Below are 26,748 nucleotides of genomic sequence, written 5' to 3' on the forward strand. Positions count from 1 at the left end.
ATTACTTTAAAATATTTTCGTGATCATAGGTCTGAAATGACATAGGAATTCTTAACTTTCTAAACTTAATTCTTAAATTTCAGAAGAGCTAAAATAAATATCTGTGCTCTAAGCATGAGAAATTTCAGAAGTAAGAATTGTTTATATTGTACCTGTATATTGAATTTTGTATCATTTAAAGGGCTCCTTAATTTTAACTGGAGCATGGAGTGTTTAAATAGACTTGGTGAATGAACGCTCTTAGCTTGGCTTGACTTCAATATTAAAACTACTGCATGCATATACTGCATTAGAGACAATCACTGAAAAAGCTAAATTGCCTGCAGGAGGGCTTAAAATAAAAATATTTTGTGGTTATGAAGACAAACTAGCAGATGGATTTGATATTTGAAAAATGGATATGCAAATTATTTTTAACTTGAAGTAGAATCTTTTGAGTACCCATTTCAGACTAATGTATGTGCTTTGTCTGCTGTTTACATATTTAGTTTTCTACTTTATCTATTCATAAATCTTCAGAAGGGTAATATGAAAATAGATTAAAATTTTGTTTTGCACTTATTTGAGAACTGGGAATAGTGATGTGAGGATCCTGTACCTATGTCTTCTCCAGGCTGTCTCTATAGTAGGAGATGAAGTCTTCAGTTTCAACCTGGCACTGTATCCAGTTGCTACTGAGGGAGAAGCTTACACTGATATGTCCAAAGTGGATGGTATTGTCTCTCTGAAAGTGGGCTGCATTCAGATAGTTTATCTTCATAAATTCCTCATGTCACTTCTGGTAAGATTGTTGATTGTACTGAAATACCAGTTCAGTGTTGTCTGAGTACCTCCTCTGTATGAAAGCCACTGGTAACTTGCAGTTGCCATTACAAAAAGGTCAGATTTACTGTTTTAAATACATACTAGGAGGACAAAGGTTAGATAAAGCATTAATTTGTAGGATAAATTCTTAATTTTAATATCTGTTGAATTAAAAAAGCTGATGTTGATCTACAAGTGCTTGAAACTCCTTTTACAAAAATGAGACATAGTGGTAATCCAGAATTGAAACGTGTTTTTTCCTCTCTCAGCATCACACACAGTGACTTAAATGCATCATGCAAAACCCAGTATTATTAGAGATGATCTTCTCTTGCAGTTGATTACCTCTACCATAACCTACAGCTCATGAGACTTATTTCTATTTGCTTTTCTGCTCTTCATAAAATGGATGAGTTAAATGTTTTTATCTAGTTTACAGGATGCAAACTATCTTTCATTACGTGGGATGTACTACAAAGCTGACGTCATTAGGACCTGTGTTCTCCATGTTTCAGAACGGTTTGCTGAAAAATGACTTTTTAAAATGCAGTTAATTAATATTGTTTGTTTTTAGCCACATCTTGGGTTTCTTTAGCTGACTTGTGAGCAAAAGAGCAATGTTGCTGTGCCCTGAGGTTAATGAGTTTTGATTCCTTTAATGAAGACTGGCAATTTGTTGACATAAGAGTGAATCATGGTAAAGAAGTAGAGTTGTTACATTTGAGAAAATAGCAGAATGGGGACCCCTTCAATCACTGGTGAACATTGTTAAAATGCCAGTTTAAGCAGAACAAGCTGTTTACACTGTTACTGAATGATGTTCTAGACTGAGTGTTCAATAGTCCCATTCTCTTATCCAGCAGAATGCTCTATCTAAGAGATCTCTGGGGAAAGTTTATATTCCAAATTTTTCCTCTTTTGCTTTAACTAATGCACAGCATTATTTTGTATGTATTCTTTTTACAAGACTTTTATGATTTAATTTGTGGTACTTCTAATTCTGAATGTTCCAAGAAAATGGAAACAAATTCTTTTAGGAGTAATAGAAACCATTGTACCTTTTGGTCTGGGCTGAGATAGTCAAAGCTGAATGTCCAGTTTACATTGAAACAATTTGAATGCCTAATTTACATGAAAACTAATAAGACCTGGGTGTCCAAATCATTCAGGTGTCTGTGAAAACACATTAATAGTTTGAAGAAAAATATCTACACTTTTATAAAATTGTGGAATATTGGTATGGACATGCTTAAGGGGAAAACATTTATTTTTTTTATCTGGAAATTAGGAAATAATGCTGATGAAGAAGAGAGTGACAGATCAATTAAATGTGCCCAGCACAATGTTGTTGCTGAATTGTCCCCTAGCATATGCGTGTATCTTCCTTTAGTAAAACCATAAGAAACAAATGTGTGTTCTCACTCTGGATCACAGATGTTGTTAAATCTAAAATTATTAGAATTGCCAGTATTTTTTCAATATACCTTTTGGGAAGACACTGAAGAAGCTGTCATTTACTAAATTTGTTTCGCAAACTAGAGGAAAGAGCATAAAGCTTAATATTTTTAAAATTAGTTTTCAGTTTCACAAAGTTGTCTCTATTGTTGCCTGTATCTGTTTTTCAAATTTTCTGTATTAATTGTGACAAAGTTCCTCCTCTACCTTGGTGGGTCTTGCGCTTATTGGCGAATTTGCTCGCCTTGGAGCTTTACGGCAGCCATCAGTTTGGCCGTTTTCTTTAACCCACAGTCCAGGTCAACTCCTCCTCTGTCTGACCAGGAGTTGGGAGGTTTGGGGGGAACCTGGGCCCGCCCTCTAATCTAGGTTCCAGGGCCCTGTGGATTGCAGCTGTCTAGAGTGCCTCCTGGAACAGCTGTGCGACAACTACAACTCCTTGGGCTACTTCCCCATGGCCTCCTCCCAACACCTTCTTTATTCTCACCATAGGACCTTCCTCCTGGTGTCTGATAGTGCTTGTACTCCTCAGTTCTCCAACAGTATGCGTTCTCACTCTCATCTCTTAGCGCCTCTTGCTCCCGGCTCCTTACACGCGCACCACAAACTGAAGTGAGCTCCTTTTTAAATGCAGGTGCCCCGATTAGCTTGCCTTAATTGATTCTAGCAGCTTCTTGATTGACTGCAGGTGTTCTAATCAGCCTGTCTTAATTGTCTCCAGAAGGTTCCTGATTGTTCTGGAACCTTCCCTGTTACCTTACCCAGGGAAAAGGGACCTGCTTAACCTGGGGCTAATATATCTGCCTTCTATTACTCTCCTGTAGCCATCTGGTCTGACCATGTCACATAATGTTAACTTTATTCACTATCTATCCATGCGTTGATTTCTTGTTGTGGAAGTGGCACGGAGATGAGGTGTGTGGCTTGTCTTCTCCCAGTAAAACTGGGAGGTGCTAGTGAAAATGTAACCTATTTTGTGCCAGGCTGCACCTTTTCTCACCTCTCAGCAGACATGCTCCTCAGCTCACCTCTCGCTTTGCTTGAAGAAGCTGTGTCTCTGGCTGAGGTGCTATCTTGACTAGATCCCTTGTTGCATTAGCTTTTAAAGTACCCAGACTTGTTCACAGGAATTTCACCAGGCACATAAAGGCCACTAACTTGCTTGGTAAAGTCCCAGAAATCCATCCATCAAGGGGCTGGCATCCTAGAATCCTCCTTCCTGGTATTCAGAGCTCTCTGTCCATGGCCAGGAGACCCATCCTACAAACTTGGGCACTTACTGTCTCTTTTCAAAGGATCTAAACTCTCTTTTTGCATGAGTTCTGGACCTAACCATCGAAATGTCAGAGAAAGTCTAAAACAATTACCTTCCTATTACAATTTCTGCTTTCCACAGTAACCAGGAGATTTTGTTCCCACACTTCTGAAATTGCTAAATTGAGTAAGATCCTCTGACAGTTATTTCATTCCCATAGAACTCTTAAACTTCATCTAGACTGTACCAAATAGAGGAGGAAGTCCCACTCTGTCTTTACTCAGCTCCAGTTTCCAAGGAAAAAGAAGAGGCCTGTGGATTACCTCTCTGGCAGCTTCTGATTTTGCTTTCATGTAGCTTTTTACATGGTAGACTCATGATTAACTTAAAGCTTAAACACAATTCCACTATATTAGTTGCCACCATGTGAGAAGAAAGAAGATTGCAAGGAGTAATCTGTGTGAATTGTTTTGTACCTGTAGCACTCTTGCTATAGGAGAAACAAGTATCTTACCTGTTGTATTTTTCCATGATGAGGTGACACTGATGTAGTTACTCACCATTTAGGTACTGGCTTGAATTGCTACCAGGGAGAAAGAACCAAATGAATAGACATGTCACAAAGTCACCAAACTGAAGAGCCTTCTTGTAGGGAATGGGTGATAAGGGTGTAGATGAGTGCAAAAAATGCTTAATTCTGATTGACAGATAACCAGACGTATCTGATCTGTCAACCCATATTATCTTGCCATGGGAAAAAGTTAACAGATAAGAAACTTGCTTTTCCCCATTAGTTATTCAAAAGGAGAGCAGCTAAGCTGTACCTTAATTTTTTTCTTTCTACCCCCTTATATTTGTTACAGAACTTTCTGAACAACTTTCAAACAGCAAAGGAGGCACTGAGTGCTGCTACAGTTCAAGCTGCAGAAAAGGCTGCTACTAGCGTGAAAGATCTGGCTGAGAGGAGTCTTCGCCTTTCAATGGATATTCATCTGAAAGCGCCAGTTATAATCATACCTCAGTCTTCAGTGTCCCATAATGCTGTCTTAATAGATCTTGGTTTGATCAGGGTACAAAACAAGTTTAGCCTGGTACCTGCTGAAGGCTGCTCACTTCCTCCAGTCATTGATAAAATGGATGTGCAGCTCACGAAGCTTAAGCTGTCTAGGTATGATAGTTGATTTTACCATCTTGAACTTGAACTGAAAATTCAACAGTTAATTATTAGTAATTTACCTGCTATGAAGTTATTTAATATAACTTCTCTGTAGTTTAGAACTCAATGGGATAGAACAAAATATTACTTTTAAAATATTGCTTAAATTAGTTGGTGAATTTAGGATAAAAAGATGGTGTTTATTTTTTTCCATTGTGAAGGTAAGTAAAGCTGTAAATCATTTACATAGTGAGTTGACTGAGAACAAAAGGCAACATCACCTCAAATAGTGTTCTATTTATGAAAATATAAATACACTTCAAGAATGTTTGTATTTGCGCTTTAAGTTGTTTTTTGAAATGTCACAACATATGGTTTGTTTCATATTTTTGTTGGTTGTTTCTTTATTAGGACAATTATACAGCCTGGTTTTTCACAGCCTGACATTCAGATACTTCATCCTATTAATCTGAATCTGTCTGTGAATCGAAATCTAGCTGCAACTTGGTATCACAAAATTCCTATGTTAGAAATCAAAGGGCATCTTGACACAATGAATGTAAGTATTTTTTTTTTTAAAACAGACTATTTTCTGATTGTTTTGTGTTGATAGTGTGAACCTTTACATTGTTAACAATTCCGTAAATATTCTTTGTTTAAAAAAAAAAGTTACAGTTTGGTTAAATCTATGCAGGTTTATTTGGATCAAGAAGAGACTCATCGTGTTGTGTTAGATTTAGTTGGAATTAAAAAACAAACAAAAAAAAAGAAAAACTCTTTAAAAATATTTTACTGCGTGAGAATATTGAACTAAAATACTGTTTTTAAACTGTTAAAGAAAATACACTGTAATCAAGAATGTGTGTACGTTTGTATAAAAAGAAAATCCAATGAGTTTAAATCTCATAGCCATCTTTTAGAAAGAACATCTTGTAAATAAGACTGAATTCCATTGTAGATAGTCAGGTTCTATCAGTCCTAAAAAGTCATTACCCATAACTTGTGTGTTGTTGTTTTTGTATTGCTTGGATGGTCACATCTAGAGCTGCATTTATGAAAGCCATATTATTGTGGTGGTTGATGCTTTTGAATGGTACTGCTGAGTGAGACGTGATAAATAAAGAGTAATATATTCCTGCCATAAAGAGCTGTTTTGCTGATATAGGTAAACAGTAGAAGGAACAGATATACAATTCATTCTTAAAAACATAAAGCTGTTACTTTACAGGTTATTTTAAGTCAAGAGGATTTGAATGTTCTGCTTAAAGTACTGACAGAAAACCTTGGTGAAGCAGATGAAATGTTAAGTAAAGCAAAGCCAATAGTGCAAAAGGAAGGTAAGAGAATTTCTTTTCTGCAATCCTCAATTTTAAATGGGTGTTAGTCTTCATTAAATTTTCAGTGAAAGTGAACAGATAAATGTAAATGAAAAGCAACTGTAACTCTTTAAGCCTATCCCTAATTTTTACTACATAATTGTTTTGCTCTCTTGCTTTCTTGTCTTGTGTATGTATGTTGACATTGCTCATACTTAAACATATATTTCAAAGTGAAAATATTGGAAGTAAAAACGAGAAATGTTATGAACTAAAAATTCATGTGGAGTTAGCCAATATTGTCATATTGTGAGAGTATTTGTAATCAACAATGCTTTCTTCTTCCATTCTTTACTGAAAGGCTCAGTTGAAAGAAATTTTGTACATTTTCACTAAAAATCTTTAAATATATAAAATACATAGAATGTGTTTCTTGTGTGAAATGAATTGTAGTAACACTTCCTTGAATGAAATTAACAAATCATTGAAAATGGCAGGAAAAATTAAAGGAACTGAGATACCTCTGTCAACACAGAATGAGAGTACTTCAGGAGAAAGCTTACCTGGTACAACAAAAGTAGCATTACGTGAAGATGTAACCAACATGCTCCTTAATTTTGAAATCAAAGAGGTATATATTTAACTGTACAATATCTTGCTTGTGTCTGACTGGGAAGACCAGGTTTTGTATCCCTCTGTGGCTGCTTTGCATCAACCAAGACAGAGTAACCATAAAGCCAGTTCAGCAGGATATTCAGATTGATATTGGTTAAGGATATCATTAGTGGCTGGAACTCACTCAATTCAATGCCATCTTCCTGGTCCCCAGTGTAGCATCTTCTCCCCGCGCCCCCCCAGCAGTTTTCAGCTACCTGTCTGTTACATGTTCAGCCAGTGAAGAAATGTTGGTAAGAGATGGATGCTGCTATAGAAAAGAATAATTTCCCTAGGTAATTTTGAATGGACCCAAATCAAATGTAAATACTGACAACCTTGTGCTTTTGACTTTTTGCAATATCAGAATATTGTGTGTCAGTCCAAATAAAATAAAACAAAGCAAAACCTTGGATTCCAGCAAAGAAATCTTGTGGTATCCAAAATAGTCCCTAGAATCACTGGTTTTTAGAAGAGTTACAAAATGGAAAATAAAAATTCTCATCCTCCAAGAGAAAAGAGCCTCTAAGTTTTTCATTCAGTCAAACTTAATTACATGCTCTGATTCATAATGTACATACTGGCCCATTTTTTCTCCTTTTCTGAGAGGGTGGGGGAAATCCAGGAGCTGTAATCTGCTGCCTGATCTGTATTATGAAACCAATTTGTTTTCCAGAGACTGTCCAAATATGAAATGTTCTGGCTCTGTCCCCAGTTCTGTTTTAAACTGGATCACGCTAATGGCTGTATTAACTTGATCCCCTTAGCTCTGGCCACTGTGGGGATATACACTAGCTGAGAATTGACGGAATGCAGATGCCCATGACAGGGTTTGGGGAACAGTTGCCATAGGATCAAGCTGGTCTGCTTTACACCATCTGAGTTTTTCCCCTATGCCAGGGATACTCTCACTTCAGTTAGGGACAGATTCGGTCTCTTTGTGCTTCATGCTGCAAAATGGCCAGAACTGGGGATAGAATCTGGGTTTTATCTCATGATTGTATTTGAAAATAGGGGATAGCTCATTTAAAATATTGTCGTTTTGATTATAAGGTTCTATGTCTCTACTCCTCCTATGTCCCTCCCAATATTTTTGACTCACTATAATTCTTGCGCTTTCTTGTCTTCATGCCTCTTACCATGCTGGCTCTCTCCCTGGAATGGTTTCCTCATAATATTCTAACAAGCACTTTATTATTTTTCATCTACTTCCATGAAACTAACTTCATCCTGCAATGCTTTCTACTACCTCATCAATCTCTTACCCAGAATTGCTGTACTCAGGATCTGGACTCATGGTGGTTTTTCCCCTTAGCTCAGATCATAAGGTGCTGAGGGGTAAGCACTGTGTATTACTGAGATGGGGTACATTGATGGTGGTGTTAAGGTTATTTTTTAATCATCTTGATTCTAATTGGAAGAACAGTTATTTACTTGCACATTCTGTTCATTCACTTGAGGATTTTGATACATTACTCATCTAAAATGGCACATGGTTCACATTAGTGTCAGTTCCCCCCTCCTTGCCCCCAGAGAGAGCAACTTGGTATTTTTCTAAGTTTTTATTTGCTTGTTTTGTGCTCAGCACTGAACAAAGTCTTACACCAAAGAGTTTATAATATAAAAATTGATCTAGATAAGACAAGGAGGAGAAAAAGCCAGAGAAAGAGAATCTTTTTCTCTTTTCATACTGTTTCAATAGATTGTAAGTGAAAATTTTTCTGGAGGGATTTTACAGGTATAGTGGCTTGACTAAGTGGAATTGGGAGAACATTACATACATATAGAGAAGTATGGAAAAAGCATAGATAGAGGCATGTGTGAGGTAAATAAATAAGGTGTCAAGGCGGGCATTGCTGATGGAGTAGAGTTGTGGACATTATAATTACCTACTATAACCAGTGAACTATTTTATTGGAATATAACCTTAATTTATCCCCCCCAGGTTGTGGTAACCTTGATGAGACAGGTGCAAAAGGAGGGGCATCCCTTACATATTCTAACTGTGCTGCAGCTTGGAACTGAAACCAGAATCGGAAACCACGATATGACTGCAACAGCATATCTGAATAAAATTACTTTGAAGTGCCTTGAATTTACTGGTGGGTGCATTGTAACTTGGCACTTTTTATATAGTACACAAACAGTATAGCAATAAGGTTGTACAGTTAAAAAATTTTAGAAGTGCAGAAATGAATTTCTACAGCAACATTAACTTTGTGACATTGCCCTTAGGTAATGGTGCTTCAATAAGTCAGCCTTTAATAGTCTAAGAGCTTGTCTTTGGTGAAAAAGTTAGCTTGAGTTAATACACTTAAGCTAGTTCAAATGGAGTAACAGCTCCAGTGAGAGCAACCACACCGCAAACCAGCACTTGAGATACAGAGTGATTAGGTTAGCAAATGATGAGTTTTAACTCATGCTGCTGCATTCTCAGCAATGTTGGAGCTTCAACCCTTTCTGTCGGGCCAGCTAGCTCGAGCTTAAAGCACCACTTAATTTGAGCCAGATGGTTTTGAGTATGAGTCTGACTAAGAACAAAACTCGGGTGATAGCTTGAGCTAACAACACAATGAAGACAAACTGTCAATTTAATTGTGCAACCTTAATATTATATAGTGTAATAATTATTTGATAGCTGTACTGTTTCCCAAAGTAAATGCTAAAAAAAAGTTTTCAGTGAAAGTTTAATTTTAGTTATATGACTTCATACCCAGCTAAAGTACTACTCAGTAATAGATATATGTTAAGATGAGAACTCCAGCATTTTTTGTGTGTTTTTAAATAAGGAAAAATCCGTAAGTAAATTTGAGCCCAAAAGGAAGACTTTTTTCCCCTAAGGGTGTGTCTACACTGAAAACAAACAAACAAAAAAACCCAAGCAACCAACAAAAAAACAGCGTGTGGTAGCAAGTCCCAGATCCTTGGTTAACTGACTTGGGCTCACACTATGGGGCTAAAAATACAGTGTAGATGTTCAGGGTTGGGCTGAAGCCTGGGCTTTGGGACCCTCGTCCCTCATGGAGTTTTCAGAGCCTGGGCTCCAGGCGGAGCCTGAAGATCTGCGCTACTATTTTTAGTCCTGTTGCATGAACTTGAGACAGCTGATCTGGTTTCTGAAACATGCTGCTACTGGTCTTTTTTTTGCAGTGTTAGATGTATAATTGAAATAACTGAGTAGTGATTCTGATTTTTGCTACGATATAGAAGTAGCAGTGGGAAGATGCACAGTTTTTCCAAACTGAAATTTTTTCTGGGTTTAACGTAGTATAAAAACGACCAAGAGCATTACTTGGATAAAATTACATAAAATATTTATTTTCATTAGATGCCACTTGATCAGTGGTCTTTAAACTGAAAATGACTACTTAAAATTATTTTCATTATGACCCATTACTTGTTCACTTTCAATAGCTGAGTCAATTAACAGTTAAAGCATTTGCATGGGGGCTTGCTTTCTTATAAAACGTGTATGTGAGACAGAGTGATTTGAAGTAATATAAATGTATATGTGCCCTTTTGTCTACAGACTCAAAAGGAGATCCTCTTCATATTATTAATTCTTCAGATGAGACTGGTGAACACCTTCTGAAAATGGAATACATAAAGGTTTTAGTATAGTCTTTATTTAAACCTCTGGATTATTTTAACCAGTTTTAAAGCCCTGATACTGCAAACACACCTGCATTAAACTTCAATCACAGGCAGAAGTATTTGAAGGATTGGGATCTAAATGATCAAAGTCCTGTGTCAGTTGTCAATTTTCAAGAATAAAATCTGCATTCTGCTCTTACACTAGCAAGCATAGTGCTTGCTGAAGTGAAGAATCAATATGAAGTAATTGAAAGCAATATCTTCCAAATGATTGAATGTATCCTCTCCCACTGGGAACAAGATGTCAGATCCTAGCAAGCACCCCTTCCTGGCCGTCCACTAGTATTTCTGTGTGAGGAATCCAAGCCTCATGTGCTTTGGATTCCCAATGGTGTATTATACTTCTGGAGTCTGAGCAGAATCTAGCCACTGCCTCAATTTTAGGGTGACTAGATGCACTTTCAAGGTGCAGACCTTCTATTTGAAGCTGTCTTTGGAAGCGTCGGAACTGACTGTCCAGATGCCTAGCTCTCTGGGTGCAGAACAGTTACCCTTCACATTCGCCAGTGGTTGAAGATACCACATCATTCACACACATTTTGTACAGTCATCATACACACACACTTTGTACAGTATCTTTATGATCTTTATATTTAAACATGGAATCGTGCAAAACAGTAAAACATCCTAAACACAATGTCCTTCACTCGCTCACCCCTGGGGCAGGGATCATCTGTGTTCTGTCAGGCAGGGTCTTCCACAACTTTACCTACTCTGCCCCTGCAGCAGCCTCTTACCTTAATCTGATGCAAAATGGATCTCTCCCCCCCCCACAGCTCCTGCCCATGAGTCCCTTTATAAATTCTTGCTGGGAGTCACCTGCTTCTTTTATTTTCCTCCTGTTAGCTTTGCACTTACAAACTCCTTTTCCTTCAGACAAGAAGTGGAAGTTTCTTCTGCCAGTTTGAGCAATCACATTGTCCCAAGATACTTTACTTTTAAATAGATGTTCCTTGAGTGCTGACGACTCACTGTAGTCTCTGGCCTGACAGACTCACAATAGAACCCTGTTAACTCATGGGGCATCCACATACATGTAGACTTTTCATGATACAATAATTACATGGTACAATTTCTTAAAACCGTCCACAGCTCAAAAGTGGTAGAGACAGAACTCTCAATTCATCACACAAGGAACAACCTTCTTTGCAAGAATGCTCTGTTAAATGGAATGGAACATTTGCTCATACCTATTTGTGTGGCAGGTGCCCCTTTAATAGTGGTACTGGCTCAGTAGGGTTCACAAATTGTGGGGAATGGACTCTGAACAAGGCAGCCTCTCATGGGGGAGTGAGCTATAAATGTAGATTTAGTTATAAGAAGAGAGAACCTACAATGCAGGATATCTTTCAGAAGGTATGTGGTTATTAGGGACAAAGTTGAGGACACCATCTCAGTTCAGTAGTCCTTAACACTAGTGCATTCCTTTCTCTTAGTGCGTTTCTTTGTCTTTTTAATCTGGAAGTACATAATTGTAACCAACAAGAGATCAAGCTGCTTATGTATCAGAGGGGTAGCCGTGTTAGTCTGTATCCACAAAAACAACGAGGAGTCCGGTGGCACCTTAAAGACTAACAGATTTATTTGGGCATAAATGGGTAAAAACCCCACTTCTTCAGATGCATGGAGTGAAAATTACAGAAACAAGCATAAATATATGTTGGCACATGAAGAGAAGGGAGTTACCTTACAAGTGGAGAACGAATGTTGAAGGCCAATTTAGTCAGGGTGGATGTGTTCCTCTCCCAATAATTGATGAGGAGTTGTCAATACCAAGAGAGGGAAAGTTGCTTTTGTAGTGAGCCAACCACTCCCAGTTCCTATTCAAGCCCAAATTGTTGGTGTTACGTTTGCAAATGAATTGTAGCTCAGCAGTTTCTCCTTGAAGTCTCTTTTTTGAAGTTTTTTTTGTTGAAGTATGGCTACTTTAAAATCTGTTGTTGAGTGTCCAGGGAGATTGAAGTGTTCTCCTACTGGCTTTTGTATGTTACCATTCCTGATGTCTGATTTGTGTCCATTTATCCTTTTACGTATCATAGAATCATAGACTATCAGGGTTGGAAGGGATCTCAGGAGGTCATCTAGTCCAACCCCCTGCTCAAAGCAGGACCAATCCCCAACTACATCATCCCAGCCAGGGCTTTGTCAAGCCTGACCTTAAAAACTTCTAAGGAAGGAGATTCCACCACCTCCCTAGGTAACGCATTCCAGTGTTTCACCACCCTCCTAGTGAAAAAGTTTTTCCTAATATCCAGCCTAAAACTCCCCTACAGCAACTTGAGACCATTACTCCTTGTTCTGTCATCTGGTACCACTGACAACAGTCTAGATCCATCCTCTTTGGAACCCCCTTTCAGGTAGTTGAAAGCAGCTATCAAATCTCCCCTCATTCTTCTCTTCCGCAGACTAAACAATCCCAATTCCCTCAGCCTCTCCTCATAAGTCATGTGTTCCAGTCCCCAAATCATTTTTGTTGCCCTCCGCTGGACTCTTTCCAATTTTTCCACATCCTTCTTGAAGTGTGGGGCCCAAAATGGACACAGTACTCCAGATGAGGCCTCACCAAAGTTGAATAGAGGGGAACGATCACATCCCTCAATCTGCTGGCAGTGCCCCTACTTATACATCCCAAAATGCCATTGGCCTTGTCAACAAGTGCACACTGTTGACTCCTATCCAGCTTCTCATCCACTGTAACCCCTAGGACCTTTTCTGTAGAACTGCTGCCTAGCCATTCGGTCCCTAGTCTGTAGCGGTGCATGGGATTCTTCTGTCCTAAGTGCAGGACTCTGCACTTGTCCTTGTTGAACCTCATCAGATTTCTTACGGCCCAATCCTCCAATTTGTCTAGGTCCCTCTGTATCCTATCCCTACCCTCCAGCGTAGCTACCTCTCCTCCCAGTTTAGTGTCATCTGCAAACTTGCTGAGGATGCAATCCGCACCATCCTCCAGATCATTTATGAAGATATTGAACAAAACTGGCTGCAGGACCGACCCTTGGGGCACCCCACTTGATACCGGTTGCCAACTAGACACGGAGCCATTGATCACTACCCGTTGAGTCCGACAGTCTAGCCAACTTTCTATCCACCTTACAGTCCATTCATCCAGCCCATACTTCTTTAACTTGCTGGCAAGAATACTGTGGGGGACCGTGTCAAAAGCTTTGCTAAAGTCAAGGAACAACACGTCCACTGCTTTCCCCTCATCCACAGAGCCAGTTATCTCATCATTGAAGGCAATTAGATTAGTCAGGCATGACTTGCCCTTGGTGAATCCATGCTGACTGTTCCTGATCACTTTCCTCTCCTCTAAGTGCTTCAGAATTGATTCCTTGAGGACCTGCTCCATGAGTTTTCCAGGGACTGAGGAGAGGCTGACTGGCCTGTAGTTCCCAGGATCTTCCTTCTTCCCCTTTTTAAAGATGGGCACTACATTAGCCTTTTTCCAGTCTTCCGGGACTTCCCCCGATCGCCACGAGTTTTCAAAGATAATAGCCAATGGCTCTGCAATCACATCCGCCAACTCCTTTAGCACTCTCGGATGCAGTGCATCCGACCCCATGGACTTGAGCTCGTACAGCTTTTCTAAATAGTCCCGAACCGCTTCTTTCTCCACAGAAGGCTGGTCACCTCCTTCCCATGCTGTGCTGCCCAGTGCAGTAGTCTGGGAGCTGACCTTGTTCGTGAAGACAGAGGCAAAAAAAGCATTAAGTACATTAGCTTTTTCCACATCCTCTTCAATAGGTTGCCTCCCTCATTCAGTAAGGGGCCCACGCTTTCCTTGACTTTCTTCTTGATGCTAACATACCTGAAGAAACCCTTCTTGTTACTCTTAACATCTCTTGCTAGCTGCAACTCCAAGTGTGATTTGGCCTTCCTGATTTCACTCCTGCATGCCCGAGCAATATTTTTATACTCTTCCTTGGTCATTTGTCCAGTCTTCCACTTCTTGTAAGTTTCTTTTTTGTGTTTAAGATCAGCAAGGATTTCACTGTTAAGCCAAGCTGGTCGCCTGCCATATTTACTATTCTTTCTACACATCGGAATGGTTTGTCCCTGTAGCCTCAATAAGGATTCTTTAAAATACAGCCAGCTCTCCTGGACTCCTTTCCCCCTCATGTTGTTCTCCAGGGGATCCTGCCCATCCTGCCCTGAGGGAGTCAAAGTCTGCTTTTCTGAAGTCCAGGGTCCGTATTCTGCTGCTCTCCTTTCTTCCTTGTGTCAGGATCCTGAACTCGACCATCTCATGGTCACTGGTTCCCAGGTTCCCATCCACTTTTGCTTCCCCTACTAATTCTTCCTGGTTTGTGAGCAGCAGGTCAAGAAGAGCTCTGCCCCTAGTTGGTTCCTCCAGCACTTGCACCAGGAAATAGGCCTGTCATTTTGACTGTCGGGAGGAGTCCACACAGAATTCTTCTGCTTGTAGTGTTGGTAGGAGGGTTCCTGCAGGTCAATGCTCTGTTCAGTGGTGTGTTGAAAATATTCCTTGAGTCGGAGAAGTCGAAAGTAGGTTTCCAGATCACCGCAGAACTTTATCATATGCGTGGGGGTGGGGGTGCAGAGAGTCCCTGAGATAGGACAGACTCTTCTGTCGGGCTAAGTGTGTGGTTGGATAGATGAACAATATTGTTGGGTGAATTAAGGCTACCACTCTTGTAGCCCCCTGTGTCACGTAGGAGTTTAGATAGTTTACTGTCCTTTTTCCTCTGTAAAGAAGTAAAGTGTGCATTGTAAATGGCTTGTCTTGTCTTGTTTTTGTAAAGTCCAGCCACGTGGAAGTTTGTGTGGAAGGTTGGTTTTGTATGAGAGTCTCCAGTTTTGAGAGCTTATTATGGTATTTTCAGAATGGCTGTTAGGTAGTTTGTAGATTTGAAGGCAAGAGGGGCTATTGTAGTTGTTTATTCTAACCCCCTAATTTAACATAGGCTATAGAATTTCACCCAGTAAATTTGCACATAGACCCCATTAACTTATGATGGCAAAGGAGGTATTGTTTAGAAAGACATCCAGTCTTAATTTTAAGGTCTCTGAGCAATGGTGAATTGATTATGTACCTTTGTAATCTTTTCCTTTGATTAATTATTCTTATGGTTAAAAATTGGCACCTTATTTCAGTTTCAACTTTGTACTTCATCTGTTAAAATACAGATATTGTTACTGTGTGCTTCAGTCTTGACTCTTTTTATAGGCTGATGCAGATGGACCAGACTTTACCACTACTTACAAAAATACCAAACAAGCTGTCAACGTAAGTATAAGTACGTAGACTTCAGCAAGCTTTTTAGGTGAGTTCCTATGTTAATATGTAATTTATTTTGAAAGATTAACTAAAAATATCTTTTTAAAGTACACTTGGTTTTAAGGTAACGTGAAAAATGGTGTGTCTAGAATTGATTATTCATTTTTAAATGGGAACTGATGAATTTTTAATCTGTTCTAAGTGACAATGCCAATTTCTGACAATAGTGTTTGTGGGATGTGATTTGCTAAAAGTGAGGAAGTGTTGTACTCTAGAGTAGTAAACTTGTTAATATATCACATGGGAATATATTTGTAGTAGAAAAGTAAAAGCTCATAGAGCCAGAGTGGGAAGGAACAGTTGTGCTATGTAAACGCTCTGGACTGGGTGGCTTTTAAATTATGACATGAGCCAAGCAGGCTCGAGCAGTGTACTATCCCAAGTGGAACACGGGAGACAGTGTCACAAAGAGGCTACTCCTTGCTCGGAGGAAGAGTTCTTCACAATGTTTCCTTGGTGGATAGACTGCACCCCAGGTGAGCAAGCTCAGCTCCATTTTCCCACCCCCTTTCAGTATCCTTTTAAAGCAAGCAAGCAAGCTCTGTACACATGGATCACATGGACGACAGGGAGCAACTCCAGTGCAGCTGTAGTATAGAAGACTACTTGCTTCTTTGCAGGGGCAAGTCACCTTTTGAATCTCATTAAGTGTTGAAATATGCACTTCAGAGATGAGGGGGGAAGGCCAGAGAGGCCATGGTTATAATAAAATAAATATTTGCCAAAAGTTACTATAGTACAAGGCAATACCATGCTAGCTTACGTTCTGTCATATTTTAACGGTATAGATTTTAGTGACAACCACTATAGCTCACCCTCCATTGTGGATGCGTTGCTTGAAGCCTTTTATTATCCCAGAACTTCGCCTAGATGTAGTAGGTGCTCTAGACAGAAACAGCTGTGTGTCCTTGGTTGGCTTTTTCAGAGCCATAATTAAACATGCAGTGCTTTCTGGCCCTGAGCTGTGACATGGAGAAGGATTAAGCAGTATAAAGTAGTATTAAGACTGTATATTATATTCACCGAAGTAGCGCTAGTTAAAAATGCAGGTTCACATCAAATAGTAGATTTTATATTTGGCACAGAAGGTGGTATAATGTCCTTGTAGGATTGTCTTGTATCATTCTAACCTTTGATGTGACAGCATTTTGGCACCTTTCTTCTCTATTGCTATGCAATGCTACGTTGGTCAAAAATGTTGGATTACATAAGTAGAGAGTAAGTAATTTTTTCTACATTTCAGTGGTGATAATTTTGAATTAGTCATACAAAGACATAACATACCAGTATGATACGTTTTCATTAATATTACCATTTCTCTCTCTCTCTCTCTCACACACATATCATGTCAGGTGTCCTTTTCATCTTTGGATCTAATACTCCACACAGAAGCCTTACTTTCCATCATGAACTTTGTCACATACAGTGTTCCATCAGGTGGCCTTACCAGCTCTGATAAAGGATTTGACCCAAAACCTCAACGAGAGGAACAAAAAAGCGCTGTTATCAAAGCAGGTATTGTGATATTGGAAATTCCATATCTTTCTTTGTGGTGCAATAGCATGCCAGCTGCTGTTAATCAACTTTGTTTTCAAGCAACACAGAACTCTTTTGTCGTTCATCTGGCAACACATTAGTGACACACCCGGTTGTACCTGGAAAAAGACAATAGTAAATCACAATGTTAAATATCTGTTTGAACAAAAATCACAGATGAGTTTCTAAGGATATTGAATCTTCTTTTTGGTAATTGCTAAACACTTTCTTGTTCCACAAATACTACTACCATTAGGTATTTTCCCAAATAGTGCATTCATTTTTATAGGCCATTACCTTGACTGGTTAATTTGCCTGACATTCACATCCACCAAAAGTCTAAAATAAACAAACCCGGCTTTATCAATGGTTAAGCTATTTCATTAGTGTGAATTAGTGAGGTTAGCTATGATCATTTCACACTCCCACTTCTTCCCCATTAGCTTCTTGCATAACTTTAATTACCTGAATGAATTAAAACTGGTCACTTGACAAATACCTTTCTTTATTATTCCTTATAGGTAGATAGAGTAGTATTCTAATTGAACATTAACGATGGTTGTGGAAAAACAAGGGTGCTTCTCGTAAAAGATGACAAGTTAGCTGCCATAATATGCATACCCCTTCATTGCATTTTTCAAACATGTAGCAAGAAATTGTTGGTAGCCTTAACATCTCACTGAAGGAGACAGCATGACAAGTTGAAAAGGCCAGTCGAACGTCCTATAAAACTTGGAGCTGCAGAGGATGAGGCTTCGTTGTCAGATGCCCTCACTGAACTGTGACTCATCAAAACTCACTACACATTACAGCAGTGAAACATACCTGAAGTTTAGTGCTCCATAAGTGTATGTGCCACTACCTCCTCTTGCTGCCTAATATGACAATTCCATATGAATGCTTGTATCTTTTGAAATCAACCAAACTTCACCGTGTATTTGCCAACTTTCTGACTATACGGAAACACAGTTTATAAGGGGAATCCTAAACGCTCATATCAGCAAGCGCTGCCTGTAACCTAGTGATGGGGGCAGTAAAGAGAGTTTTGTTAGAAGCTATTTAAGGATTGGCTAGTTTGGCTGTTTTTAAGTGTTGTTTTTAATCCTGATAGGCTTGAGCTTGAAATTGACTGACTGTCCTAATTGGTCTTGGTCTGTGTCTTAGGAGCTGCTTTTCTCCCTACACCTGCAGGCTTCCCTTCCTGTCTAGGATAGACAGTGTTGAGGGTGATTTCTCACCACACTGTGAAGTCTAGTTTTCTTTCCTGAATATGTAAAGAATAAACTACTAATTGTGTTTGGAATTATACTATTCTCAGAGGAAGTTTCAAATGAGGACAAATATGGAAAATGTAACCATATTCTGTTTTGAAGTGATTGCTATGCCTATATTTCATTTGGCTGCTGTTCTTGTCCCAGAACAATTATCAGTCTTCTACACAATGTAATCAGATTTAGCTGTAGCTTTGGTCAAATAGAGTTAAGATTTCCAAGGTGTTGCAACAGATAACTTTTGAACAGTGTGTGTATATATAAACCTTAATTACTACAAGATGTTTTGCATCTGTTAAATTACTGGGATGAACGTGCCCTCTTCTGACCATGGTTCTTTCTGCTACGTAGTATCTAGTGGTGCAGCCCATGAAGATGTATATGACTTGAAACTTACTGTGAAGTTGAATGCATTCAACATTTTTGTCTGTGATCAGAAATGTAACATTGCAGACATTAAAATACAAGGTAAGTTATCAGTTAAGTATTTTGACTAGTAGAATTTAAGGAGATGCATCATTGCTTTTCCCCCCTAAGTTTTAAAAAGCTACTGTAGAAGTTATACATCAATATTTCAATAGCATTTACTTAAATTTGTAACAGGAGATGAGAGAGCAACTGAGCATTAATCTGAGATTTTTAATAGCCAAGATACATGTGTGATGGAGGAAAATGTATTTGCCAAAGATACACAAGTGCTTAGTTTTTAATAGGGTGAATTGAAAAAACCTTGAGTTGCTAACTCACTAGAAATGCTGTGGACTTGAAATTCTCTAAGAGTTAGGCACTCATCAGTGTTAGTGACTGGTACTCAACCCTGTATTTTCAGAGAAAGTTAGAAATGGTCTTGTCTCTTCATCACTCATCTACGAATATGTGGTAGAGGGCATCAAGTAAATGGTTAGATCAGAAACTCCTAAGGCTGAACAGCTTGTTACATTCTTTTTTGAATTTTAGCAAAAATGGATTACCTGTTGTTACTATGAACTAAAATTGGATTTTTTTCATCAGGAATGGATGCTTCTGTTTCTATGAAAACTAAAAAGATAAAGGTTTTTTCCAGACTTGAAGACATCATAATCACAAATGTTGATCCAAAGACCATTCATAAAAAGGTGACTTGTGCAATGAGAGAAGATTATGATTTTTTTAAAAAAGATACTGTATGACTAAACAGAGCACAATCAATTGCTTAATCAATTTTATCGAGATATGTATGTGGAAGACAAATGTGTTGCTTCAAAAATTGTCAAGTTAAAAAACTGAGTTTATAAACTACATTTAAATCAGGAAAGTAAAATATTTTCTTTTGACAGGTTTCAGAGTAGCAGCCGGGTTAGTCTGTATTCGCAAAAAGAAAAGGAGTACTTGTGGCACCTTAGAGACTAGTGGACACAGTATGCATCCGATGAAGTGAGCTGTAGCTCACGAAAGCTCATGCTCAAATAAATTGGTTAGTCTCTAAGGTGCCACAAGTACTCCTTTTCTATTTTCTTTTGAACATTTCATTATTTGCTTAGGCTAGTGTTCTGATTTACCTTTTGGCAAAATGACTAAAATCTCCAGTAATCCAGAAATGGCTAAATGAGATAATAGAATTGACTGGATTCACTCAAACTTGTGTATCCATCATTTGCTGTATTAAACATAGAATCGTAGGACTGAAAGATACCTCGATAGGTCATGCAGACCATCCTGACAGGTGTTTGTCTAACCTGTTCTTAAAACCTCTAGTGATCAGAGATTCCACGCCCTTTCATCCCCATGTAATTTATTTCAGTGCTTAACTACCCTTTCAGTTAGGAAACTTTTCCTAATATCTAACCTAACCCTAACCCTTGCTGCAAATTTAAGCCCATTCTACTTGTCCTGTCCTCAGTGGCTAAGGAGAAGAATTTATTTTCCTCTTTATAACAACCTTTTATGTACTTGAAGACTCTTATCAAATTTCTCCTCAAGATCATATTTTCTAGACCTTGGACCACTTTTGTTGCTTACCTCTGGTGTTTCTCCACATCTTTCCCGAACTGTGGTGCCAAGAACTGGACACAATGCTCCAGCTGATGACTTATCAGTACTGAGTACAGTGGAAGAACCTCTTCTCGTGTCTCTGGCTTAGAACACTTTTGCTAATATGTCCCAGAATGTTTGCTATTTTTTTGTGACAGTATTTAATTGTTGACTCTTTGTGATCCACTGTAACCCCCATATAATTTTTTGCAGTATTCCTTCCTAGGCAGTCATTTTCCATTTTGTATTTGTGCAGTTGATTATTCCTTCCTAAGCATAGTACTATGCATTTGTCCTTACTGAATTGTATCCTATTTAGTTCAGACCATTTCTTCAGTTTAAGATCATTTTCAATTCTAATTCTGTCCTGTCTAATCCCCTCCTAGCTTGGTGTTGTCCTCAGACTTTAAGTATACTCTCTCTGCCATTTTCCAAATCTTTATGAAGATATTGAATAGAACCGGACTCAGGACAGATCCTTACAGGATCCCACTTGACATGCCTTTCCAGCTTGTCTATGAACCATTGATAGCTACTGTCCACCAGTTCTCAAAGATAATCACTAATGTCTCGGAGATTCCTTTAGCAAGACCCTTCTAAGATGTACTTTGTCAGGCCCTGCTGACTTGAAGATATCAAATTTGTCTGTGTAATTCTGAACTTGTTGTTTTCCAGTTTGAGCCTCAGCTCCTATCCCATTTTCGCTGATGTTGACCATATTAGTCGTCTGATCACTGCTAAATTTTTTTGGTGAAAATGGAAACAAAAAAGGCATTTCACGCTGCATTTTCTATTACCCTCTTTTCTTCCCCATTGAGTAATGGGCCTACCTTGTCCTGTCTTCCTCTTGTTTCTAATGTATTGGTAAAATGTTTTCTTGTTACTGTTTGCCTCTCATTTTGTGTCTTGACCTTTCTCATTTTGTCCTTACATGCTTGTGATGTTTTTTTTAATATTCATCCTTCATAATTTGCACTGGTTTCCACTTCTTTGTTAGTCTCTAAGGTGCCACAAGTACTCCTTTTCTTTTTGCGAATACAGACTAACACAGCTGCTACTCTGAAACCTGTCACTTCTTCTATGACTCTCTTGCATTTCAGGTCATTAAAGATCTCCTGGTTAAGACAGGGTTGTCCCTCATTATACATCTCAGCTTTCCTCAGTATTGGGATGGTTTGCGCTTGTGTCCTTAATAATGTCTCTTTAAAGAACTGCCAACTGTCCTGAACTCTGTTTTATCCCTTAGACTTGTTTTCCATGGGATCTTACCTACCAATTCTTTGAGTTGGCTAAAGTCTGCTTTGTTAAAGACCATTGTCTTAATTCTACTGTTTGCCTTCCTACCATTTCTTAGGTACCTTTTCAAGGTGCCTTCCATCTTCAAATTCTCAACCAATTCATCTCTGTTTGTCTGAATTAAATCTAGAATAGCCTCTCCCTTTGTTGCTTTCTTCACCTTCTGCAATAAAAAGTTGTCTCCAATGCATTCCAAAAACTTGTTGGATAATCTCTGCCCTGCTGTAACATTTTCCCAATAGATGTCTGGATGATTGAAGTCCCCCGTCACCACCAAGTCACATGTATTGCTTGTTAATCCACTCGTGGTTACATCCTATTTGTTTTAGACAGCTTGTGTTACATTCTTGGGCTGTGACAGAATTAACAAAGGGTTACTCTAGGATACTAAATACATATCTTTAATAAAATAGCTCAATTCAATTCTTCCAGGCTGTCTCCATAGTGGGAGAGGAAGTGTTTCGATTCAAAATGGTCCTTTATCCAAACGCAACTGAAGGAGAAGACTACACCGATATGTCCAAAGTGGATGGTAAAATGTGTCTAAAAGTGGGCTGCATTCAGATAGTTTATCTCCATAAATTCTTCATGTCACTTCTGGTAAGATGATGTTACTAGCATGTATAATTTGGTACATTTAGTTTCAGTTAATAGTTTCTGTGCTGCCCAAGAATGCAAGACAGAAACCTGTTTTATGCAGTGTTGTTGTAGATGTGGTGATCCCAGGAGATGAGAGACACAAGCTGGGTGAGGTAAAATCTTTTATTGGACCAACTTTTCTCACCAGCAGAAGTTAGTCTAATAAAAGATTTTACCTCACTCACTTTGTGCCTCTGAAACATAAACATGTAAGACCAAGTTCCTTACCCTGAACATATAATGTTTAAAAGTTGCACCACTCAGTGAGAGGTTGATAAATATGAAGGGGAATGATGAAGAACAGGAGTGATATGGTGACTTAGTTTTAGCATGTATGAATAGTTGAATGTGAGCGTAAACCCTTCAGATATAGATACCTTATCAACCAAAAGTACAACTACTAGACATAAATGTACACAGTACATCCTGCTTTAGATGCATGTTCCAAGTAGGGTTGAATTCAACACTGAGTACCCATGAGTTAGAATCTTAGCTAGCGGATGATCGTGTAAGTGAGGCAGATAGACTTAAGAATTGTGAACTGCAACTTAACTATATTTTAGCAGGGACCAGGGCCAGCGAGAGCGCAAAGGCAGGTGCGACAGCCAGCCCACTGACAACCTCTGCCTCAGCAGCCCATTGAGTGCCTTGAGCTTGTCACCTGGCAGCTCTGCCTCAATCACCCACCCAGCATCCTGGCATGCTTCACAGGCACCTTCTGCCAAGGAATGAGGGAAAGGCTCAGGGGCTGTCAGTGGCAGGTGTTTGGGCAGGCCTGGCCATTCTCTATGATGATTCCGATCATGGCGTTGTCAAGGTGGAAACAGCAGCTTCTCTGAGCCCCAGTCCCTGGGAGGGTTGTGGGGCCAATACTCCAGGGTCCTTGACGCTCTTGGATTGGCAGGGTGTGGTGGCTCGTAGTCAGAATGGCTGCGAACCTTCCAGCCGCTGCCTTTCAGGACTGGCCGCTTCTCGTCTTCCTCCCAGCGGCTCCACTTTGCCCTCTGTCACTGTCTGCTATGCCACCCCCAACTCCACCCATAGCTGCACCAGCGGACCACCCAGGACTGTCATGGCCCACGGTTTGGGAACCCTGATGTAAAGTGTTTGTTTTTGTGCTACGCGAGATAATGCTGTTTTCCAACAGAACTTCCTGAACAATTTCCAAGCAGCAAAGGAAGCCCTGAGTGCAGCTACAGTCCAGGCTGCAGAAATGGCTGCTTCCAGCATGAAAGATTTTGCTAAGAAGAGCTTCCGCCTTTCAATGGATATCAACTTAAAAGCTCCAGTTTTAGTCATCCCTGAGTCTTCGGTCTCCCATAATGCTCTGGTAGCAGATCTTGGTTTGATCAGAGTTCAGAATGAATTTAAATTGGACTTCACAGATAAATCTTCTGTCCCTCCAGTCATTGACAGCATGGATGTGCAGCTCACTCATTTGAAGCTATCAAGGTATAAACTACTGTGTTTCCCTTGATACTGAATGTTTATAATTAGTGTTGGAAAACAGTTAAAGTGCCAACACAGCTCTGCATAGAGTAAGAAGATAAGGCCTGTGCCTCGAAAAACGTAATACCTAAACAGGTTGTACAGATGTCATGGGGGAGAGGGAAGTTGTGCAGCAGAAAAGCAAAGTGGTTGATTGAAGAGGCTCAGTATGTTAACTGTTAAATCTGCTTTTAAAAAAAACATTTTCTTTAGTTCCTGTTCTATTTAACACTGTTTTTAGAGGATAGGAGTTGGATTCCTAGGTTTCCTGGAAGGACAAAACTGTTTTGTTGGGTTTTTTTTAAATACTTGGCTTGGGTTCTTTGGAATTGACACATGAACAGTATAAAGGGTCTTGTAGTTAATTTGTAAACTTACAATCAAGACACTACCTTCCACTACCAGAATACAGATATACATTCACACACAGGCTCATATCTTCTATCACATTTTATATACTTTTATTTTTTGCATCATAAATGTAAAATCAGTAGAAATAAATTAATACATTATTGCGTGGGAAACACTCTTGTTACGTATAGTACTAGAGATGAATGTATTCCATATATTCTCCAGGAACACACGATGGTTGGCTTTGCCACAGTGGTTTTTGCTGACAAGCTAGTGTTTACCTACAGTTACTGCACAGTGGTACCTGTGATACTGCACTACCCTATACTTTACATAGAAAAGAAGTGCACAACTGCAGAGATTGTGTGATATCTGTGCAAATCTTTACTTGCTAGTGGCAACCACTATATCCTTTTCTCATGAATACATAAACTAAAACATTTAAGATATGGTTCTGAGTTCAGATTTGAATGGGCTTTATTGCTGCAGTCCCATGAAAAGGCTGAAGGGCAAAGCTCCAAGTTGTTGTTTTTGGGCATGGTTTCTGTGCAGAAATCTAGGTTTTCACCTGCTCCATTCTCTAATTTCCCAGCTACTCGTGGAGAAGTAGGGGAAGACCTGTATGTCAACAGAGATTCAATAGATGTTACTTCAATCTTTTTCTGTGTGTTTTCAGGAGTATTATACCCACTGCTTCTCAACCAGATGTTGAAATTTTACAGCCAGTAAATCTGGTTTTGTCAGTTCAGAGAAATTTAGCTGCAGCGTGGTATCACGATATTCCAGCAATTGGGATCAAAGGAGACCTAAAACCTATGCAGGTAACGCCACGGCAAACTAATTGTTGTGTTGTAAGTAGTAATAGATTTCTGTACCGATTAGGCAGAACTTGTTTTGTAGCACTTTAGGTTCTTGATATTTACAGAATACTGGTTTATTTGGTACTAGGGTGTTCCTTGGCTGTCTCCCAGTCATGCACAATTCCAGCCTGACTGTGATCTGATGTAGTTGTGGTGCCAGATGTTGTATGGCTTCATTGTAGTCAGATGGCCAATACTTAATGATTTGGGTGCATGATACAATAAATTAAACAATATAAAATGAAGCCTGTATTTAGGATCAACTGATCCTGGCAGAGCTCAGATACCATAGTCTTTTGGATTAATAGCCAGCTGTATCCATCCACATGAGTTTTCCTTTATTATGCAGCAACTTAACACAAGCAGACCAAACCTGGCTGCTTTATCAGAGCAAGAAAGAAAACTGCTTTGCTAGAATCCAGAAGCTAAGCTGCAGGCTCTGAAACTCCGCTTAGTTTGACTGCCCTGTATTACACTTATTTGAGTGAATGTTAAGTCTTTATCAGTTTTTATTGTAAAGAGAAATCATCAGACCTCAGCTTTATCCTCTCACTTTCTTTCCCCATCATGTTCACAGTGTAGCAAGAGTCCCACTTTAATGGCCTCAAGAGTCCCAAATTTTAGCCAGGAATCAGAGTAGGGATTGCCTAACCCCTGTACCAGTAAGGAGGAGGGAATTGATGTATCAGGCCCTTTTGGCCAGGGATTGGAGATGTCTGTCCTATGGCCACAATCCATTCGTGGCATGGCACCAAAGGAGGCCCAATGTAGTTATTCAAATGTTGTAAAACCTAAATGCGTTAACAGCATACATTTCTAGAGACTTTAAGAATTGTCCTGTAAAGGTGTAGTGCTGTTTCTCGTCAATTGTATTAATAATTATATATTCATAACATTCTGTTTTGCATTAGGATTCCTTAATGTTGAATTACTTATTTACTTGGTCATAAAAAGAGTTGTCATAGTTTAACACTTCCCAGACTTAATGTTGCCTGCTTTTTTCCATTGGCAAAGGAATTCTGTTCCATATGAATTAACTCACTCTTTTATTAAATAGTCATTAAGCTATGTGGGGCCAGCAAGCGTTTGAAAGTGGTGGATTAGGTTCTTTTCGTTTAAATCGAAAAGAAGCAAATGGCATCTTGGAAAAAGGAAAAATATTCTTCATCTTAGAATTTCTAGGCTTCTTCAGCCAAGATTGTGTTTTTCAATCAAATTACAATCTTGTTTAAAGAGGAAACATCCCTTAATTAGAATGTTGGTAGGAATTGCTGGAAAGAAAAGACCTTCACGAACATGGAATGTATTGGACTGAAGTGTCTAGGTTGGATAATGTGGTGATGGTACTACTAATGAAGAGGCAAGTTCTCAATATGTGGTGTTGAATGTCTTCACTGGAAATAGCTGTGTTTGACAATTTACAGATTGCTGTCAGTGAAGATGACCTAACTGTCCTCATGAAAATTTTGCTGGATAACCTTGGAGATGCTTCTTCCCAGTCTAGTGCTACACAACAGACCCTTCAAGAAGCTCAAAAAACAAAAAAGGAAAAAGATCAAAGTGATTCTCATCTCTGTGAAGGTACAACTTTAATCCAAAATTTGACAAGTTGAGAAAAAGATGAGCTGTTTTCAGTTGTTAATTGCATGTACTTTGAAAGTATAACATTGGTTATCTGTAGCTAAGGGAAGCGTAGTGATA

The 26,748-nt window shown here is 39.1% G+C and overlaps 1 protein-coding gene across 1 annotated transcript in view; it reads left to right on the forward strand.

Annotated features, from left to right (window-relative positions):
• Positions 1-26,748, forward strand: part of VPS13C (vacuolar protein sorting 13 homolog C) — a 188,529-nt gene that overhangs the window by 80,761 nt on the left and 81,020 nt on the right. Inside the window, exons 34-48 of the mRNA XM_048868093.2 lie at positions 614-781; positions 4,378-4,682; positions 5,082-5,229; positions 5,899-6,007; positions 6,484-6,617; positions 8,586-8,742; positions 10,170-10,249; positions 15,486-15,545; positions 16,949-17,111; positions 18,755-18,871; positions 19,415-19,518; positions 22,142-22,309; positions 23,496-23,800; positions 24,864-25,008; positions 26,472-26,628. Of these exons, the coding sequence (XP_048724050.2) occupies positions 614-781; positions 4,378-4,682; positions 5,082-5,229; positions 5,899-6,007; positions 6,484-6,617; positions 8,586-8,742; positions 10,170-10,249; positions 15,486-15,545; positions 16,949-17,111; positions 18,755-18,871; positions 19,415-19,518; positions 22,142-22,309; positions 23,496-23,800; positions 24,864-25,008; positions 26,472-26,628 (2,320 nt within the window). The remainder of the gene's footprint in view (positions 1-613; positions 782-4,377; positions 4,683-5,081; positions 5,230-5,898; positions 6,008-6,483; positions 6,618-8,585; positions 8,743-10,169; positions 10,250-15,485; positions 15,546-16,948; positions 17,112-18,754; positions 18,872-19,414; positions 19,519-22,141; positions 22,310-23,495; positions 23,801-24,863; positions 25,009-26,471; positions 26,629-26,748) is intronic.

Source organism: Caretta caretta, chromosome 10 (assembly GCF_965140235.1).
Source record: "Caretta caretta isolate rCarCar2 chromosome 10, rCarCar1.hap1, whole genome shotgun sequence".
NCBI classification, from domain to species: Eukaryota; Metazoa; Chordata; order Testudines; family Cheloniidae; genus Caretta; species Caretta caretta.